We start from the raw sequence: 15,801 nt of genomic DNA on the forward strand, positions 1-15,801 counted from the left end.
GAGAGATTAAAGAGACTAGGATTTTTCAATTTGGAAAAGAGACTAAGGGGGGATATTTAGATATGATAGAGGTATGTAAAATCATGAGTAGTGTGGAGAAAGTGAATAAGGAAAAGTTATTTACTTGTTCCCACAATATAACAATAGGGGCCACCAAATGAAATTAATGGGCAGCAGGTTTAAAACAAATAAAAGGAATTTCTTCTTCACACAGTGCACAGTTAACATGTGGAACTCCTTGCCTGAGGAGGTTGTGAAGGCTAAGACTATAAAAGGGTTTAAAAGACAACTAGATAAATTCATGGAGGGTAAGTCCATTAATGGCTATTAGCCAGGATGGGTTAGGAATGGTGACTCTAGCCTCTGTTTGTCAGATGGTGGAGATGGATGGCAGGAGAGAGATCACTTGCTCAGTACCTGTTAGGTTCAATCCCTCTCATAGACTTTAAGGTCAGAAGGGACCATTATGATCATCTAGTCTGACCTCCTGCACAACACAGGCCACAGAATCTCACCCACCCACTTCTGTAATAAACCTCTAACCTATGTCTGAGCTCTTGAAGTCCTCAAATCATGTCTTAAAGACTTCAAGGTGCAGAGAATCCTCCAGCAAGTGACCCATGTCTCACGCTGCAGAGGAAAGCAAAAAAAAAACAGGGCCTCTGCCAATCTGCCCTGGAGGAAAATTCCTTCCCAATCCCAAATATGGCGATCAGCTAAACCCTGAGCATTTGGGCAAGACTCACCAGCCACTTCCCTCTGGGGCACCTGGCATTGGCCACTGTCGGCAGACAGGATACTGGGCTGGATGGACCTTTGGTGTGACCCAGTATGGCCACTCTTATGTTCTTATGTTAATATAATTAGTGCCCACTAACAAAGGTTTAGAGAAAATAGATCCTATCAAACTAACTGGATATCCTTATTGGATGGGATCAAAAGTTTGGTTGGTATTCATGTAATATACCTAGACTTCTGTAAGGCATATGACTTGATTAAGAACAATATTTTGACTAGAAAGCTAGAATGATACAAAATAAACATTGCATACTTTAAATAGATTAAAAACGGTGATTGTAAACGGGGAACCACGGTCGAGTGGATTTATTTCTAGCCGGTTCCCACAAGGATTGGTTCTTGGCCCTGTACTATTTAACATTCTTATCAAGGACCTAGAAGAGAATATAAAATCATCACTGATAAAGTTTGCAGTTGCCACAAAGATTGGGGGTGATCATAACTAATGAAGTGTCAGTAGATTCAGGCTACAGCACTGGAAGTCTGCGAAGATTTCCCAGTCCTGGCTGGAGGTTTATTTCCTGTTCCACAAAGAGGGGAAGTTCCATTCCCAACTCCTGTGCCTTGAAATTAGGCCCTATCTGACACTACACCCCATATTCAGCATAGTGGTATGATTATAATATGATTAGGACATAATTATGATGCATTTTGTGCAAGATGCATCATGTGTGGTGGCATTGGAAGAGTTATGATTTGCTGAATATGATTATCGTATCTGTGTGCATGTTTCATGTTTGTATCTGAAGTTATAGATATTGACTATGTATCTGCATTTCAAATGTGCTTATTCTGGGTAACACCCACAACTAGCCTTTCAGGTACAACAATGAAGAAGCCAGACAGTGCTGATGGCTCATCAACAAAGACAATGGACCGTGGAAGAGCTTAGCCTTTCTGTAAATATTTCAGCCAGCCTGTGAGTCATGGCTACTATGACTCAGCAGGGCATGCTAGGGCATGTGACCAGACCACATGACACTGAACTCCATTTTGGTACCTGTATTTTCCCACAAACTGGACTGAGAACTGACTTTGGAACAAAGGGTTCTTGCCATATGGAAAAGCTCCATAAGGTGGGGTGTGACATCATATCTTGGCTTCATTCCCCACACAAGAGAACTCCTGGAAACAACTGAGGAACAAAGACTAAACTGGGGGAAATGCTGGTCCCAGGGTAAAGGGATTTCTGGCTTGTGTATGGAAACTTGGTGGACTGCTTGTATCATCAATCACAGTGAGAAATTGCTAATTCAAATTCTATCCAGCTAGTATTTAAGGCTTAGTTGATCTGTTTGCTATCACTTATAATCACTTAAAATCTATCTTTCTGTAGTTAATAAACTTGTTTCATGTTTTATTTTAACCAGTATATTTTGGGTGAAGTGTCTGGGGAAAATCTCAGCTTGGTTAGCACAAGCTTGTTATGGATATCTTTCCCATATTGAGGGGAAGGCGAACTATATTAATGAGCTTACATTATACGTATCAGTGTGCACTATAAGATGGTATAATTCTGGATTCATACTACAGCAGGTGTGCAAGGTTGGGGAGCTGGGAAATTGGCTGTCATCTTCTCTCTGTCCTTGAGTGGCTTAGGTAAAGCACTCAGATAGCTTAGTTGGGTGTATGGTGCCACCTGCTGTCGTTTTGGGTGATAACAGGGCCTGTAGAGGCTGGCTGAATCTCCAGCAAAGCAGTGTGAGAAGGGCCAGCCCAGCTTGATGTTTAGACGGCACAGCAGTTCCCAGAAGCCCCTCACAATGCACCTCAGGGGTGACAACCCATCACACCCTAGATTACACAAATCTCAGCAGGTTTGTCACATCCTGTCCCCTCCCTTTCTCCACCCTAGATATTTTCTGCCTCCTACCACCTCTAGTATCTCCCACCCTCCTTTGCATTTATTGCTCCTCTCCATCCAAGCACAACCCACCACCACCTCCCTGATAATCCCTTACCTGAGCCAGCTCCATTGCAGCCATTTCCTTCCCCGTGGGAGGATGGGATGATGTGGAGAGAAACGTGGACATTACTCTGTAGCCTGCCAGAGAGAGAAGGGCAATGTGAGAGCATTCAGATGGGGTTTTTGTCCATTCCACAAGCTGATTCCCCCCCACCACCAAGATTTTTCCCTGGTAATGGACATTCTAGGTTCTGCTACACTGTGAAGTACAGAGTGACCGTATTCCAGTACAGGCCTAGCTCCCTCCCACCAAGGTGTACCCTCTGAGACATGGTGAAACTCTCCCAGTAACAGTCTCTCTGTTACACTTATCAAGTTTACGGATGATACCAAGCTGGGAAGGGTTGCAAGTGCTTTGGAGGATAGGATTAAAATTCAAAATGATCTGGACAAACTAGAGAAATGGTCTGAAGTAAATAGGATGAAATTCAATAAGGACCAAATGCGAAGTACTCCACTTTAGAAGGAACAATCAGTTGCAGACATACAAAATGGGAAATGACTGCCTGGAAGGAGTACTTCGGCAAAGGATCTGGGGGTCATAGTGGATCACAAGCTAAATATAAGTCAACAGTGTAACACTGTTGCAAAAACAAGCAAATATTCTGGGATGTATTACGGGGAGTATTGTAAGCAAGACAAAAGAAGTAATTCTTCCGCTCTTCTCCTCGCTGGTTACACCTGAACTGGAGTACCGTGTCCAGTTCTGGGTGCCACGTTTCAGGAAAGATGCGGACAAATTGGACAAAGTCCAGAGAAGAGCAACAAAAATGATTAAAGGTCTAGAAAACATGACCTATGAGGGAAGATTGAAAAAAAATGGGTTTGTTTAGTCTGGAGAAGAGAAGACTGAGATGAGACATGATCACAGATTTCAAATACATAAAAGACAAGAAGCAATGGGCTTAAATTGCAGCAAGGGCATTTGGTTGCCCTTGAGCATTAGGAAAAACATCCTAATTGTCAGAGTGTTTAAGCACAGGAATAAATTGCCTACGGGAGACTGTGGAATCTCCATCATTGGGGATTTTTAAGAGCAGGCTGGACAAACACCTGTCAGGGATGGTCTGGATAATACTGAGGGTATGTCTACACTATGAAATTAGGTTGAATTAATGGAAGCCGGTTTTATAAAAATCATTTTTATACAGTCAATTGTGTGTGTCCCCACATAAAATGCTCTAACTGCATTAAGTCGGCAGACCGCGTCCACAGTACCAAGGCTAGCGTCAACTTCTGGAGCGTTGCACTGTGGGTAGCTATCCCACAGTTCCCGCAGTCTCCGCCGCCCATTGGAATTCTGGGTTGAGATCCCAATGCCTAATGAGGCAAAAACAGTGTAGCAGGGGGTTCTGGGTACATGTCATCAGGCCTCCCCCCCCCCCCCATGAGAGCAATGGCAGACAATCATTTTGCGCCTTTTTTCCTGGATTACCTGTGCAGGCAACATACCACGGCAAGCATGGAGCCAGCTCAGCTCAGCTCACAATCACCATATGTCATCTGGGTGCCGGCAGATGTGGGACTGCATTGCTATACAGCAGCAGCTCCTTGCCTTTTGGCAGCAGATGGTGTATTACGATTGGTATCCATCATTGTCGTACTCCTCAGTGAGTTCGGTTAGAGGCAGCTGGGCAGACATGTTTTGTCTTCTGGAGACTCAGTCCTGCCGGCAGTCCTGTTGCACCGTCTTTACAATGATGGCTAGCAATCGTAATACAGCATCTTCTGCTAAGCACCCAGAAGATGCCGATGGCTATCAGTCATGCTGCACCGTCTGATGCCAGCCTACGATGTAAAAGATAGATGGACCAGATTTGTTCTGTATTCATTTGCGTCCCCTTCCCTCCATGAAATCAACGGCCTGTTAAACCCAGGGTTTTGAGTTCAATCTTTGGGGGGACCATTCTGTGTGACAGTTGTTTGTGTTTCTCCCTGATGCACAGCCACCTTTGTTGATTTTAATTCCCTGTAAGCCATGTCATCACTCGCCCCCCCTCCCTCTGTCAGACAATAGTTTCGCTCCTTTTTTCAGCCCAGACGCCATAGCACTGGGATCATGGAGCCCGCTCAGATCAGCGCGGCAATTATGAGCACTATGAACACCACGCGCATTGTCCTGGAGTATATGCAGAGCCAGAACATTCCAAAGCAAAACCAGGTGAATAGGCGATTGCAGAGCGGAGATGAGAGTGATGAAGAAATTGACATGGACATAGACCTCTCAAAGTACGGGCCCAGCAATGTGCAAATCATGGTGTTACTGGGGCACGTTCATGCCATCGAATGCCGATTCTGGGCCCGGGAAACAAGCACAGACTGGTGGGACCGCATCGTGTTGCAGGTGTGGGACGATTCCCAATGGCTGTGAAACTTTCGCATGCGTAAGGGCACTTTCATGGAACTTTCTGACTTGCTTTCCCCTGCCCTGAAGCACCAGAATACCAGGATGAGAGCAACCCTCACAGTTGAGAAGCGAGTGGCGATAGCCCTGTGGAAGCTTGCAACGCCAGACAGCTACCGGTCAGTCGGGAATCAATTTGGAGTGGGCAAATCTACGGTGGGGGCTGCTGTGATCCAAGTAGCCAACACAATCAAAGACCTGCTGATATCAAGGGTAGTGACTCTAGGAAATGTGCAGGTCACAGTGGATGGCTTTGGTGGAATGGGATTCCCTAACTGTGGTGGGGCGATAGACGGAACCCATATCCCTACCTTGGCACCGGCGCACCAAGCCACCGAGTACATAAACTGAAAAGGGTACTTCTCGATGCTGCTGCAAGCCCTGGTGGATCACAAGGGACGTTTCACTAACATCAATGTGGGATGGCCGGGAAAGATACATGATGCTCGCGTCTTCAGGAACTTAGGTCTGTTTCAAAAGCTGGAGGAAGGGACTTTCTTCCCGGACCAGAAAATAACCGTTGGGGGATGTTGAAATGCCAATAGTTATCCTTGGGAACCCAGCCTACCCCTTTAATGCCATGGCTCAGGAAGCCATACACAGGCAACCTGGACAGTAGTCAGGACCTGTTCAACTATAGGCTGAGCAAGTGCAGAATGGTGGTAGAATGTGCATTTGTATGTTTAAAGGGTCGCTGGCGCACGTTACTGACTCTCTCAGACCTCAGCCAAAACAATATTCCCATTGTTATTGCTGCTTGCTGTGTGCTCCACAATCTCTGTGAGAGTAAGGTGGAGATCTTTATGGCGGGGTGGGAGGCTGAGGCAAATCGCCTAGCCACTGATTACATGCAGCCAGACACCAGGGCGATTAGAAGAGCACACCAGGAAGCGCTGCACATCAGAGAAGCTTTGAAAACCAGTTTCATGACTGGCCAGGTTATGGTGTGAAAGTTCTGTTTGTTTCTCCTTGATGAAAACCCACCCCCTTGATTGACTCATTCCCTGTAAGCAAATCACCCTCCCCCCTTCGATCATAGCTTGCTTTCAAAGGAAATAAAGTCACTATCATTTAAAAATCGTGTATGCTTTATTAATTGTTTATAAACAGAGGAAGAGAACTGACAAGATAGCCCGGGTGGGGTCTGGGAGGAGGATAGGAGGGAAAGAAAAGGCCATTAAAAAAGTTCAAAATAATGACAGCTTTTGCTTGGGCTGTCCACTGGGGTGGAGTGGGCAGCTGCATGGAGCCTCCTTCCCCGTGTTCTTACACATCTGGGTGAGTAGGCTATGGAACATGTGAGAGGGGAGGGAGGTTATACAGCAGCTGCAGCGGCAGTCTGTGATCCTGCTGCCGTTGATGAAGCTCCACCAGACGCTGGAGCATGTCCATTTGATCACGCAGCAGCCCAAGCATTGCAGCCTGCCACCTCTCATCTCGAGCGTCCCTCATGGCCTCACGGTCACTGGCATCTTTCCTGTACTTTGATATCATGTCCTTCCACTCATTCAGATGAGCTCTTTCATTGCGGGTCGATTCCATGATTTCAGAGAACATTTCATCTCGCGTCCTTTTTTTCCGCCGCCTTATCTGAGATAGCCTTCGGGACGGAGGAGGGAGGCTTGAAAAATTTGCAGCTGTGGGAGGAAGGGAAAAAAGGGAGAGAAGTATTTAAAAAGCATTTTATAGAACAGTGCTTATACTCTTTCACGGTGAACAACACTATTCACATTACATAGCACATTAATTTCAGTACAAGGTCGCATTTTCCATCTTAATATTGAGTGTCTGCGGCTTTGATGTTAGAGATCACAGACGCAGGTCCAGGCAACAGAATTCAGCTTGCATGCGGCCATGGTAAGCCATTGTCTTTTGGCTTCTGCAGCCTTCCTAAAAGAGTGCTGCGGTTTTCCTGTTAACGTGCAGCATTAGAAACCAAACTAAACCCCCGCATCCAATTCTCTGGGATGATCGCTTTACCCCTCCCCCCACCGAGTGGCTGGTAACAGGGAAGATCCTGCTAGCCAAATGCAAAAAGCTCGGCGCCAATGATCCACCCTCCCCCGCCAACTTGGCTAACTACAGGGAAGGATTTCTTTTCAGCCACAGGCAAACAGCCCAGTAGGAATGGCCACCTCTGTCCCCTTAATTAAATTCCCATATTTCTACTAGGTTACCATGAACGATATCACTTTCCTGAGGATAACACAGCGATTTAAAGAACGGATGTTGCTGGAATGCCAGCAAACACCGGGACCATATGCTGCCAGGCTTTGTCGTGCAACGATACCAGATTACTTGCTACTAGCATGGCGTGGTAAACTGTCCTACCATGGAGGACCGGAATAAGGCTGCACTGCCCAGAAACCTTCTGCAAAGGTTTTTGGAGTACCTCCAGGAGAGCTTCAGGGAGATGTCCCTGGAGGATTTCCGGCCATGCCCAGACACGTTAACAGACTTTTCCAGTAGCTGTACTGGCCGCGAATGCATCCCAAGTCCTCAGGGCAAATTAATCATTAAAACATGCTTGCATTTAAACCATGTTTTATATTTACAAAGGTACACTCACCAGAGGTCCCTTCTATGGCCTCATTGTCTGGGATAAAGCCTTGGGAGGGTTGGGAGGGTACTTCAGTCAGGTTGAGAGAAAGATCCATGGCTGAGATTACCCCCTCCTCGGAATCCACAGTCAGAAGTGGTGTAGTGGTGGCGGGCCCCCCTAGAATTGCATGCAGCTCAGTGTAAAAGCGGCATGTCTGCGGCTCTGCCCCCGACCTTCCATTTGCTTCTTTGGTTTTCTGGTAGGCTTGTCTGAGCTCCTTAACTTTCACACGGCACTGATATGAGTCCCTATTGTGGCCTCTCTCCATCATGCCCTTGCAGATTTTTTCAAATGTTTTGGCATTTCGTCTTTTGGAACGTAGTTCTGCTAGCACAGAATCCTCTCCCCATATAGCGATCAGATCCAGTACCTCCCGTATAGTCCATGCTGGTGCTCTTTTTTGATTCTCGGACTGCATGGTTACCTGTGCTGATGAGCAATCTGTGGTCACCTGTGCTCTCCACACTGGGCAAACAGGAAATGAAATTCAAATGTTCCCGGGGCTTTTCCTGCCTACCTGGCCAGTGCATCCGAGTTCAGATTGCTGTCCAGAGCGGTCAGAATGGTGCACTGTGGGATAGCTCCCGGAGGCCAATACCATCGCATTGCGGCCACACTAACCCTAATTCGAAATACTAAAATCGATTTTGGCGCTATTCCACTCGTTGGGGTGAAGTACAGAAATCGATTTAATGAGCCCTTTATTTCGAATTAAATTGCGTCGTTGTGTGGACGGGTGAAGGGTTAATTCGAATTAACGCTGCTAAATCCGATTTAAAGTCATAGTGTAGACCAGGTCTAGATGATGACCAGGGGAGTTCTGTTGATTTCTTTTTTGGGCCTGTCTTGTAGCAGGAGGCTTCTGGGTACACGTCTGGCTCTGTTGATTTGAACTGCCATAAAAATGTTGGAGGCTCTCTACACAAACATCCCACACACAGATGGAATACAAGCTGTCAGGAACAGTATCCCTGATGATGACACAGCACAGCTTGCTGCTGAGCTCTGTGACTTTATCCTCACGCACAGTTATTTCAAATTTGGTGACAATATATACCTCCAGACCAGTGGCACCGCCATGGACACCCGCATGGCCCCACAATATGCCAACATTTTTATGGCTGACCTGGAAAAACCTGTAGGAGAACACTTCAACCTCCCTGGCCACACAATAGCAGATGTAAAGGTAGCCATCTTACAGCAAAAAAACTTCAGGACCAGACTCCAAAGAGAAGCTGCTGAGCTCCAGTTCATTTGCAAATTTGATACCATCAGATCAGGATTAAACAAACACCGTGAATGGCTATCCAACTACAGAAGCAGTTTCTCCTCCCTTGGTGTTCACACCTTAACTGCTAGCAGAGCATCTCACCCTCCCTGATTGAACTAACCTGGTTATCTCCAAATATGGCAATCAATTAGACCCTGAGCACGTGGGCAAGACCCAACAGCCAGACACCTGGGAAAGAATTCTCTGTAGTAACTCAGAGCCCTCCCCATCTAGTGTCCCATCACCAGCCTTTGGAGATATATGCTGCTAGCAGTTGCAGATGGGCTACATGCCACTGTAGGCAGTCCCATCATACCATCTCCTCCATGAAGGTATCGAGCTCAGTCTTGAAGCCAATTAGTTTTTTTGTCCCCACTACTTCCCTTGGGAGGCTGTTCCAAAACTTCACTCTGATAGTTAGAAACCTTCGCCTAACGTCAATCCAGAACTTGTTGATGGCCAATATCCATTTGTTCTAGTGCCAAGATTGGTGCTTAACCTAAATAACTCCTCTCCTTCCCTGGTATTTACCCTTCTGATGTATTTATAGAGAGCGATCATATCTCCCCTCAGCCTTCTTTTGGTTAGGCTAAACAAGCCAAGCTCTTTGAGTCTCCTCTAATATGGCAGATTTTCCATACCTCGGATCATCCTAGTAGCCCTTCTCTGCTCCTGTTCCAGTTTGAATTCATCCTTCTTAAACATGGGAGACCAGAATGGCCCACAGTATTTCAGATGAGGTCTCATCAGTGCTTTGTATTACAGTACTAACCCTTCCCTGTGTCTACTGGAAATACCTTGCCTCATGCATTCTAAGACTGCATTAACCTATTTCATGGCCGCATCACATTGGCAGCTCATAATTATCCCGTGATCAACCAATACACCTAGGTCTTTTTCCTCCTCTGTCACTTCCAACTGATAAGTACCCAGGTTATTGCAAAAATTCTTGTCATTAGTCCCTAAATGCATAATTTTGGACTATTAATTTTCATCCCATTTCTATTACTCCAGCTTTCAAGGATTGGATTGTTTTTAATAAATTGCTGTAATGTTGATTTCACTGTACACACACACAGAGATGAAAAAATATTTATATAGGTAATATACAGAAATGTTTCTGGAGAAAGCCGAGTTTGATTTAAGGATATTTACACTGTTTATTTTGTGTGTGACATTGACAATTTCTGTTTGAACAGTTAAAAAAATTTGGCTTTGGGAATCTCAACATTTACTGTAATTGAATAATTGTTGTCTGACAAGCCCGATAACTTCCCACAGCTCTGAACATTGAAATTGTAAACATTGAGAAAAGAGCTTAAAATAAATATTGATATCTATTGAAATAAAAAAAAAGAAATAGACAAAATGAATTTTGCCAAACCCACTTAACAGCAATCACAGTATGCTAGGAGATGGAAGTTCACAGCTAAGGCACCCAACCTTAATTCTGCCCTGTAGTGACACCAGCCAATCGCCATGGGGCTACGAATAAGGCATTTTAGTGTATAAAGTTCTAGATTAGATTATACCAATTTGTTAAGACAGATGAGATCTTTCTGTCAGGGAATCGCCTTCACTGGGTTGTTTCTTTTATTGGTAATTCCCAGAAGTCAATAGATAAATAACATTCTATCCGTTATGAAGTGGCCGTTTCAGATTTCTGGGAATCTGTCTATAATTTTGCACTAGGGGCCAGGTCCTTGAAGAGATGGAACCTTTTAACTTGTGCATGCTCAGCAGCTTCCGGAATTTGGTTCAAAGTATTTCCATGTTTCCCTGGCCTGTTCTTAAAAGTGCTGCTAGAGAGAGGCGGGAGGGGCAGGAACTCACTGCAGGATCAGTAGCTGAGTCCCTTCGATATTTATAGCTCATCAGAAGAAGGACGGGGATTGGTGGGTGTCTGGGGATTTAATAATAAACACACAAATATCATCGTTCTTAATGAATTTTCATTTTCTAATTCCCATAACCCACTAATTATCCCTGGCTGCCCCTGGGAGTCTCGGGAGGGAGTACTAGTAAACTCCTTTGGCCAGTGTGGAACCGAAGGCACAAGGATCTTCCCATGGCTGGCTCAAAGTCACCCAGAGTGAAATTCACTTCACTGGATAAATCCCTAGTTGCTGGGCTCTGCAGAGGGGGGGGGGAGGTGAATTCCATCCCCCATTCTTGGGCATCGACCCCACACACACAATCCTCACCCCAACCTCAGACACTACCCCAACCTTCCCCTGCAGTGATGGACCCACTTGATGCTGCCAGAGCCATCTGCCAATGGACCTATAGGGGGCAGAGGCCCAGCTCCAGAACTGCTACCCCTGCCCACAGTCCCCATGCTGTGCTGGAGTTGCCTGGGCTTTCCAGTCTGAAGATGGATCTAGCTGTCTGGGGACCCAGCCTGTGCACTCACCCCACACAAATTTCCTCACAACACATATCCCAGGCTGGGAAAGGACCATCTGGGGCTGGCTGCAGTCTCCCCTTGCTACTGTGAGAGGAATGGGATGGTCCCTCATATAGGACACAAACACACCCATGGGCAGATGGGAAATGTAGTTTCTTCTAGCGGCTTCAAAATGGTTGGTTTAGAGTCCTGAGCCCTGTCTTCCTGTTTATGTCTCCTGCCACTTTGAGATCTCTTGGAGAAACAAGATGGGTGACGTAATTTCTTTTAGAACCAATTAAAAATCCCTCTCTTGGAGCAGCTGGTACAGTAACCCACAAGGGGAGAGGCAATTCTCTGTTTAGTCCTGAGTGGAGCGCAGGATCCGGTCCAAGAGGTAACTATAACAGGACCACTTGGAAATAGTGACCATAATATATAACATTTAACATTCCTGTGGTGGGAAGAACACCTCAGCAGCCCAACACTGTGGCATTTAATTTCAGAAAGGGGAACTATGCAAAAATGAGGTTAGTTAAACAGAAATTAAAAAGTACAGTGACTAGAGTGAAATCTCTGCAAGCTGCATGGACACTTTTCAAAGACCCCATAATAGAGGCCCAACTTAAACCTATACCCCAAATTAAAAAACACACTAAAAGGAATAACAAAGAGCCACTGTGACTTGACAGCCATGTAAAAGAAGCAGTGAGAGATAAAAAGGCATCTTTTAAAAAGTGGAAGTCAAATCCTAGTGAAGTAGAAAGGAGCATAAACACTGCCAAATAAAGTGTAAAAATGTAATAAGAAAAGCCAAAAAGAAGTTTGAAAAACAACTAACCAAAAACTCAAAAGGTAATAACAAAATGTTTTGTTAAATACATCAGTGGGGCTCCTGGACGATCGAGATAAAAAAAGGAGCCCTTAAAGACGATAAAGTCATTGCGGAGACACTAAATTAATTCTTTGCTTCAGTCTTCATGGCTGAGGATGTTAGGGAGATTCCCAAACCTGAGCCGTTCTGTGTAGGTGACAAATCTGAGGAATTGTCACAGATTGAAGTGTCATTAGAGGAGGTTTTGGAATTAATTGATAAACTTAACAGTAACAAGTCACCGGGACCAGATGGCATTCACCCAAATGTTCTGAAATAACTCAAATGTGAAATTGGGGAACTATTAACTATGGTTTGTAACCTGCCCTTGAAATCAGCTTCTGTAACAAATAACTGGAAGATAGCTAATATAACGTAAATATTTTAAAAGGGCTCTATATGTGCTCCCAGCAATTACAGACAGGTAAGTCTAATGTCAGTATGGGGCAAATTAGTTAAAACAATAGTAAAGAATAAAATTGTCAGACACATAGAAGAACATAAATGGTTGGGCAAAAGTCAACATGGTTTCTGTAAATGGAAATCATGCCTTACTTGTCTATAAGAGTTCTTTGAAGGTGTCAACAAACATGTGGACAAGGGGGATCCAATGGACATAGTGTATTTAGATTTCCAGAAAGTCTTTGACAAGGTCCCTCACCAAAGGCTCTTATGTAAATTAAGTTGTAATGCGATAAGAGGGAAGATCCTTTCATGGATTGATAACTGGTTAAAAGACAGGGACCAAAGGATAGGAATAAATGGTAAATTTTCAGAATGGAGAGGAGTAACTAGTTGTGTTCCCCAAGGGTCAGTCCTAGGACCAATCCTATTCAACTTATTCATAAATAATCTGGAGAAAGGGGTAAACAGTGAGGTGGCAAAGTTTGCAAACAACACTAAACTACTCAAGATAGTTAAGACCAAAGCAGACTGTGAGGAACGTCAAAAAGATCTCACAAAACTAAATGATTGGGCAACAAAATGGCAAATGAAATTTAATGTGGATAAATGTAAAGTAGTGCACATTGGAAATAATAACCCAAACTACACATACAATATGATGGGGGCTAATTAAGCTAGAACTAATCAGGAAAGAGATCTTGGAGTCATCTCTGAAGACGTCCATGGAGTGCGCAGCGGAAGTCAAAAAAGCAAAAAGGATGGTAGGAATCATTAAAAAAGGGATGGAGAATAAGTCAGAGAATATCTTATTGCCCTTATATAAATCCATGGTACACCCACATCTTGAATACCGTATACAGATGTGGTCTCCTCATCTCAGAAAAGATACTGGCATTAGAAAAGATTCAGAGAAGGGCAACTAAAATGATTAGGGGTTTGGAATGGGTTCCATATGAGGAGAGATTAAAGAGGCTAGGACTTTTCAGCTTGGGAAAGAGGAGACTAAGGGGGGATATGATAGAGCAGGGGTCAGCAATGTTTGGCACGTGGCTCGCTGGGGTAAGCACCCTAGCGGGCCGGGCCAGTTTATTTACCTACTGACGTGGCAGGTTCGGCCGATCGCGGTCCCCACTGGCCACGGTTCGCCGTCCCGGGCCAATGGGGGTGTTGGGAAGCTGCGGCCAGCACATCCCTCGCCCGCACCGCTTCTCAATGCCCCCATTGGCCCGGGACAGCAAACCGCGGCGAGTGGGGGCCGCAATCGGCCGAACCTGCCACGTCAGCAGGTAAATAAACTGGCCCGGCCCGCTAGGGTGCTTACCCCGGCGAGCCACGTGCCAAACATTGCCGACCCTTGTGATAGAGCTATATAAAATCATGAGTGGTGTAGAGAAAGTGAATAAGGAAAAGTTATTTACTGGTTCCCATAATATAAGAACTAGGGGCCACCAAATGAAAATAATGGGCAGCAGATTTAAAACAAATAAAGGGAAGTTCTTTTTCACACAGTGCACAGTCAACCTGTGGATCTCCTTGCTTGAAGAGGTTGTGAAGGGTAGGACTATAACAGGGTTTAAAAGAGAAATTGATAAATTCATGGAGGTTAAGTCCATAAATGGCTATTAGCCAGGATGGGTAAGGAATGGTGTCCCTAGCCTCTGTTTGATAGAGGGTGGAGATGGATGGCAGGAGACTTGATCATTACCTGTTAGGCCTGGTCTACACTATGAGTTTAGGTCGAAATTAGCAGCGTTAAATCGAATTAACCCTGCACCCATCTGCACAATGAAGCCAGTTACTTTGACATAAAGGGCTCTTAAAATCGATTTCTGTACTCCTCCCCGACGAGGGGAGTAGCGCCAAAATCGACTTTTGAATTAGGGTTAATGTGGCCACTATTTGATGCTATTCGCCTCCGGGAGCTATCCCACAGTGCACCATTCTGACCGCTCTGGACAGCAATCTGAACTCGGATGCACTGGCCAGGTAGACAGGAAAAGTCCCGTGAACTTTTGAATTTCATTTCCTGTTTGCCCAGCATGGAGAGCACAGGTGACCACGCAGAGCTCATCAGCACAGGTAACCATGCAGTCCGAGAATCGAAAAAGAGCACCAGCATAGAGCGTACAGGAGGTACTGGATCTGATCGCTATATGGGGAGAGGATTCAGTGCTAGCAGAACTTCGTTCTAAAAGACGAAATGCCAAAACTTTTGAAAAAATCTGCAAGGGCATGATGGAGAGAGGCCACAATAGGGACTCAGATCAGTGCCGCGTGAAAGTCAAGGAGCTCAGACAAGCCTATCAAAAAACAAAGGAGGCAAACGGTCGCTCCGGGTCAGAGCCACGGACATGCCGCTTCTACGCCGAGCTGCATGCAATTCTAGGGGGGGCTGCCACCACTACCCCACCTGTGACCGTGGATTCCGGGTCGGGGATAGTCTCATCAGCTACACCTGAGGATTCTGCGGATGGGGAAGAGGAGGAGGACAAGCTTGCAGAGAGCACCCAGCACTCCGTTCTCCCCAACAGCCAGGATCTTTTTCTCAGCCTGACTGAAGTACCCTCCCAACCCTCCCAAGCCAGTATCCAAGACCATGACCCCATGGAAGGGACCTCAGGTGAGTTTACCTTTTAAAATATAAAACTTGTTTTAAAAGAAAGCATTTTTAATGATTACTTTGCCCTGAGGACTTGGGATGCATTCGCAGCCAGTACAGCTACTGGAAAAGTCTGTTAACGTGTCTGGGGATGGAGCGGAAATCCTCCAGGGACATCTCCATGAAGCTCTCCTGGAGGTACTCCAAAAGCCTTGCCACAAGGTTTCTGGGCAGTGCAGCCTTATTCCGTCCTCCATGGTAGGACACTTGACCACGCCATGCCTGCAGCAAGTAATCTGGTATCATTGCCTGACAAAGCCTGGCAGTGTATGGTCCCGGTGTTTGCTGGCATTCAAGCAACATCCGTTCTTTATCTTGCTGTGTGATCCTCAGGAGAGTGATATCGCTCATGGTAACCTGGTTGAAATATGGCAACTTAATTAAGGGGACAGAGGTGGCCGTTCCTACTGGGCTGTTTGCCTGTGGCTGAAAAGAAA

The 15,801-nt window shown here is 45.5% G+C and overlaps 1 protein-coding gene across 1 annotated transcript in view; it reads right to left on the bottom strand.

The window, feature by feature from the left end:
- Positions 1-15,801, bottom strand: part of LOC128823054 (oocyte zinc finger protein XlCOF6.1-like) — a 34,960-nt gene that overhangs the window by 13,036 nt on the left and 6,123 nt on the right. Inside the window, exon 4 of the mRNA XM_054005107.1 lies at positions 2,760-2,842. Coding sequence (XP_053861082.1) covers positions 2,760-2,831 — 72 coding nt within the window. The 5' untranslated portion in view covers positions 2,832-2,842. The remainder of the gene's footprint in view (positions 1-2,759; positions 2,843-15,801) is intronic.

This window comes from Malaclemys terrapin, chromosome 15 (genome assembly GCF_027887155.1).
Source record: "Malaclemys terrapin pileata isolate rMalTer1 chromosome 15, rMalTer1.hap1, whole genome shotgun sequence".
Lineage (NCBI taxonomy): Eukaryota > Metazoa > Chordata > Testudines > Emydidae > Malaclemys > Malaclemys terrapin.